Genomic DNA, 4202 nt, shown 5'->3' on the forward strand with positions numbered 1-4202 from the left:
TATTAATTTTTTTTAAAAAAGTAAAACGTAGGCTACAATTTGTCATATGAACTGTTCAAATTTTTTTAAAAGAAGAGAAAACGCAGGTTGCGTTTTATTTGGGCCTAATTTTTTTTTGAAATGTACAAAACGCAGCTTACGTTTTGTATGCGAAATAATATTTTAATAAAGAGCCTTACATATAAATAGCTAACACAGCTAACTCCAACTCGCACCTCACTTCTCTTCTTCACTTCTACTTACATTCTCTTTTCTTGTATCTGATGCTTGTGAGATTTTTTGGTTATTAGAAGGGTAAAAAAAGTGAGAATATGGAGGATATTGCAAATATACGAGTGTATTATAACGGTGAGATTATACCGAATACACACGAAGGAGTGAGTTTTGTTTGTGAATGTCCATTTTCATTTGCTATTCCATACAGCACGAGTTTTATAGAGTTGCAAAATGGTCTTTGTGTGAACATACAAAGTCACATTTCGAAAAGAGTGAGCAACATTTTGTATAGGAATCCTATGCAAGTATTTGGTGGACTGATACAGTTTCAAATAATGTCCATCACTGACGATGCAAGCATGCAGCAGATGTTCTATATTTATCGACAAATCCGATTTCACGTGCCGGTGATAGAGCTGTACGTTGAGTTTGAACAGCAGTCGGGGATGGGTACGGTCGGCGACGAGGTCAATGTTGATGAGCTCGGGGATATAGATTGGGAAGAAGAAAATAATGACAGCGAAGAGGAATTCGAAGCTAACTATGAAGTCGATGACGAAAATGATGACGGAGACTTGGCAGGCAATTCGGCGGTGCAGAATGAGGCGGATGTCATTGTAAGCCACCACCCGTTTGGTGTGCCGTCTTTTATGCGGACTCTAGATCTCGAAGCCATGCATGCCCCGGAATTTCCTGAGTATGCGAATACGGGTATGTTATGATTATTAACTCAAGTGTCCTATAGTGCTTAATTTATTTACCTTGTTTGACTGATGGTGGTGCGCATGTCGTAGGTGAAGGCAACGTTGCGGCGGAAAATGGCGAGTTTAGTGTCGGAATGGAATTTGGTTCGAGAGAGTCGGTGATATCTGCAATCAAAAGCTACACCATCTCTAGAGAAGTTGATTACACTATGTATGAGTCTGAGCCGCAGACATTCTATGCGAAATGCAAGGGGTATGGTGCAGGGTGCGACTGCCTTATCCGAGCTAGCTTGATTCGAAAAAAAGCTTGTTGGGAGATCAGGAGATACAATGGCAAGCACACGTGCACCATGGGCACGATTTCACAAGATCATGCCAAGTTGGACTCAGACACAATTGCAGATGCCATTAGGCCGTTGGTCGAAGCAGACCCCTCGATAAAGGTGAAGTCTGTTATTGCAGAAGTTCAAGGCAGGTTCAACTACATTGTGACTTACCGCAAGGCTTGGTTGGCAAAGCAGAAAGCTGTCGCAAAAGTTTTCGGTGATTGGGAAGTTTCTTACCAGACTCTGCCAGTATGGTTGAAAGCAATGACAGTGAAGATGCCAAGGTCTCATGTTCAAATTAAAACGCTACCCGTTTACCGTGAGAGTGAGGAGGTTCAAGGTGTAAGAGTTCTTCACCGCGTGTTTTGGAGCTTCTATCCGTGTATTGTAGCATTCAGACACTGCAAGCCACTGGTGCAGGTTGATGGCACGCACCTGTACGGAAAATATAAAGGTGCACTTCTGGTAGCGGTTGCACAAGATGGGAATCAGAACATTGTGCCTATTGCATTTGCGATTGTCGAAGGCGAGACGGCAGACGCATGGGAGTTTTTTCTAACTAATTTGTGGAGATATGTTGTTACCATTGATGGTGTGGGTATTATTTCTGACCGCCATACCTCCATCGACGCTGCAATAGCTCGCAGTAACGGTGCATGGTCACCACCAAGGGCGTAGCACATGTGCTGCATCAGGCACATCGGGTCCAACTTCTTAAGGAGGTTCAAGGATCCATATTTGCATAAACTCGTGGTGAACACAGGTATTTCAACTCGCTGTTCTGGTTCTATTCATAGTAAATTGTGGCATCTGCTTATGATTAAATGGTTTGTTCAACAGGCTATTCTAGGACGGAGCAGGAGTACAACAAAAACTACCAAAGGCTTAAAGAGCGGGGTAAAGCATATACTCAATGGTGCGATGAGATCGGTGTTGAGAGATGGGTGTTGGCATTCGATGGTGGTCATCGTTGGGGTCATATGACGACAAACTTGGTAGAGTGCATAAATTCTGTCCTGAAGGGTGCACGCAACCTTCCTGTGACTGCCCTTGTCCGGTCAACTTTCTATCGGTTGAATGAGTTGTTCACTCGGAAGAGTACCAAAGCTCATGAGCGTCTTCGCAACGGATACACGTATTCAGAATTCGCAACGAAGAGAGTTGAAGAAAGCTTCCGACGGGCAGGAAACATTGTGGTCAACCGGTTCGATAGGCGCAACGAGATATTTGAGGTTCGCAAAATGCAAGATGGTACTATTTACACTGTTAACCTTGCGCAACGACACTGCGACTGTGGCCATTTCCAAGTCAAGCGACTTCCATGTCGCCACGTGCTTGCATGTTGCGCCAACCAGCGTCTTGATTGGCAAGCGTACATGCACAATGTGTACAAGATGTCTGAAATTTGCAAGGTGTACAGAGGCGAGTTTGTTCCAATGGGTGACCCATCTACGTGGGATAGATACGAAGGAGCGAAGGTGATCGCCAACTGGACATTGAGGCGCGCGACAAAAGGAAGACCGAAGTCAACCCGCTACTTGAATGAGATGGACTCGCGTGATATGCGTGGTCCTCGCCGGTGCACTATATGTGGACGCGAGGGACATAGCCGCAGCCAATGTCCTCAGCGTGCAGGTCCAAGCTCCGCTGGAGGTCATTAGTGGTCTAGCTTTTCAATATAACTTTGTTATTACCTACTTCAAAATTATATGCTACCTTTTTTTGTAACCTTGTCATTTACTTTAACCTAGTTAACAATTTATAATAAATAAAACTTTTAACCTCGTTATTTAATTTTTTAGTGAATAAACATTTCGAGCCAAACAGAGTTATACGAGAACAAAGCTAAATATGTCAGAATAATAATACTGAACAGAAGTTTCTAAATATAAGATACGACACTAAATACAAATCTGAATACAACACTGAATACAAGAACAACTGCAACAGACTACTTCCTCGGCGCCTTCTTCGAATACAAGGATGGGGTGTATTTGTCCGGAGGCGCAGTCTGTGTCCGTAGGTTATATGGATGACCCTGAGACACATCGGCATCCAGCCCACTACCAACGTCAGGACCACCAAAATCTGTCACGCTCGCACCACCAGTGTCATACAAACCGGAGCCACTCATCCCCGGAGCACTCGCTCCACCAACATCATACCAGTGCTGCAAGTCGTATCCCAAGTCTCCCTCTTCCTCTTGCGGGTACTCATTCAAATCAAACAACTGGTCGCGTGGTGGAACGGAAGGACCAGGCGGATCTACATATCCTGTCGATTGATCAAAGTCGAAGTCACTGGCATGACCTGATGTGGTTCGACGACCAGCAGACTGCTGAGATGTAGCAGGCCCTTCCTGCGGTGGCGTCGGAAATAGATAATCTGTATCTCTCAGGACCTGATCGAAGCTGATGGTGTCAGATCCACCCAACGGACTAAAGTGACCCTCGGCCGGAATTACCAGTTGTGGTATGTAGGGCTCAGGTGCCTGAGGAGGCTGTGGTTCCGGTATATATGGTGCCTGCTGCTAATTTGCTGGCCACTGCTGCGCATATGTTAGTACCTGAAACTGCTGCACATATGCCGAATCCTGAAGCTGCTGGGCATGTGTCGGATCCTGAAACTGATGCGCATATACCGGATCCTGAAACTGTTGGGCATATGCCGGTATCTGATACTGGTACTCGTATGCCGGGACCTGATAGTGGTGCTCATATGCCGGAACCTAATTAACAATTAATTACAATTAATAGTAATTAATGATAAAAGATAAACCTAAACAATAATACTTACTTATTATTTAAAACGGTAAAAATTCATAATAATAACACTAGTAATTAATAATAATACCTGAAACTGTTGCTCATGAGGCGGGACTTGCTGCTGAGGACCAGCTGCGTCTTCCTGTTGCTGCTGTGGTTCATCGGCGCCAGCCTCTTCACCTGCAACTCTA

General features: G+C 44.6%; 2 protein-coding genes across 2 annotated transcripts; both read left to right on the plus strand.

Moving 5' to 3' along the window:
• LOC107615016 lies at positions 312-1924 on the plus strand. Its single transcript, XM_016317137.1, has 2 exons — positions 312-927; positions 1011-1924. Exons 1-2 carry the CDS (start codon positions 312-314, stop codon positions 1922-1924), a joined length of 1530 nt encoding a protein of 509 aa, XP_016172623.1.
• LOC107615015 lies at positions 1928-2907 on the plus strand. Its single transcript, XM_016317136.1, has 2 exons — positions 1928-2009; positions 2087-2907. The coding sequence occupies exons 1-2, from the start codon at positions 1928-1930 to the stop codon at positions 2905-2907; spliced, it is 903 nt and encodes a 300-aa protein (XP_016172622.1).

This window comes from Arachis ipaensis, chromosome B09 (assembly GCF_000816755.2).
Source record: "Arachis ipaensis cultivar K30076 chromosome B09, Araip1.1, whole genome shotgun sequence".
NCBI classification, from domain to species: Eukaryota; Viridiplantae; Streptophyta; class Magnoliopsida; order Fabales; family Fabaceae; genus Arachis; species Arachis ipaensis.

Excerpts from the sequence above, each read along its gene's own strand:
- LOC107615016 (XM_016317137.1), top strand. The coding sequence starts at position 312 with ATGGAGGATATTGCAAATATACGAGTGTATTATAACGGTGAGATTATA. Across the intron at positions 928-1,010 it reads TCCTGAGTATGCGAATACGG|GTGAAGGCAACGTTGCGGCG; the intron begins GTATGTTATGAT and ends CGCATGTCGTAG.
- LOC107615015 (XM_016317136.1), top strand. The coding sequence starts at position 1,928 with ATGTGCTGCATCAGGCACATCGGGTCCAACTTCTTAAGGAGGTTCAAG. Across the intron at positions 2,010-2,086 it reads TAAACTCGTGGTGAACACAG|GCTATTCTAGGACGGAGCAG; the intron begins GTATTTCAACTC and ends TTTGTTCAACAG.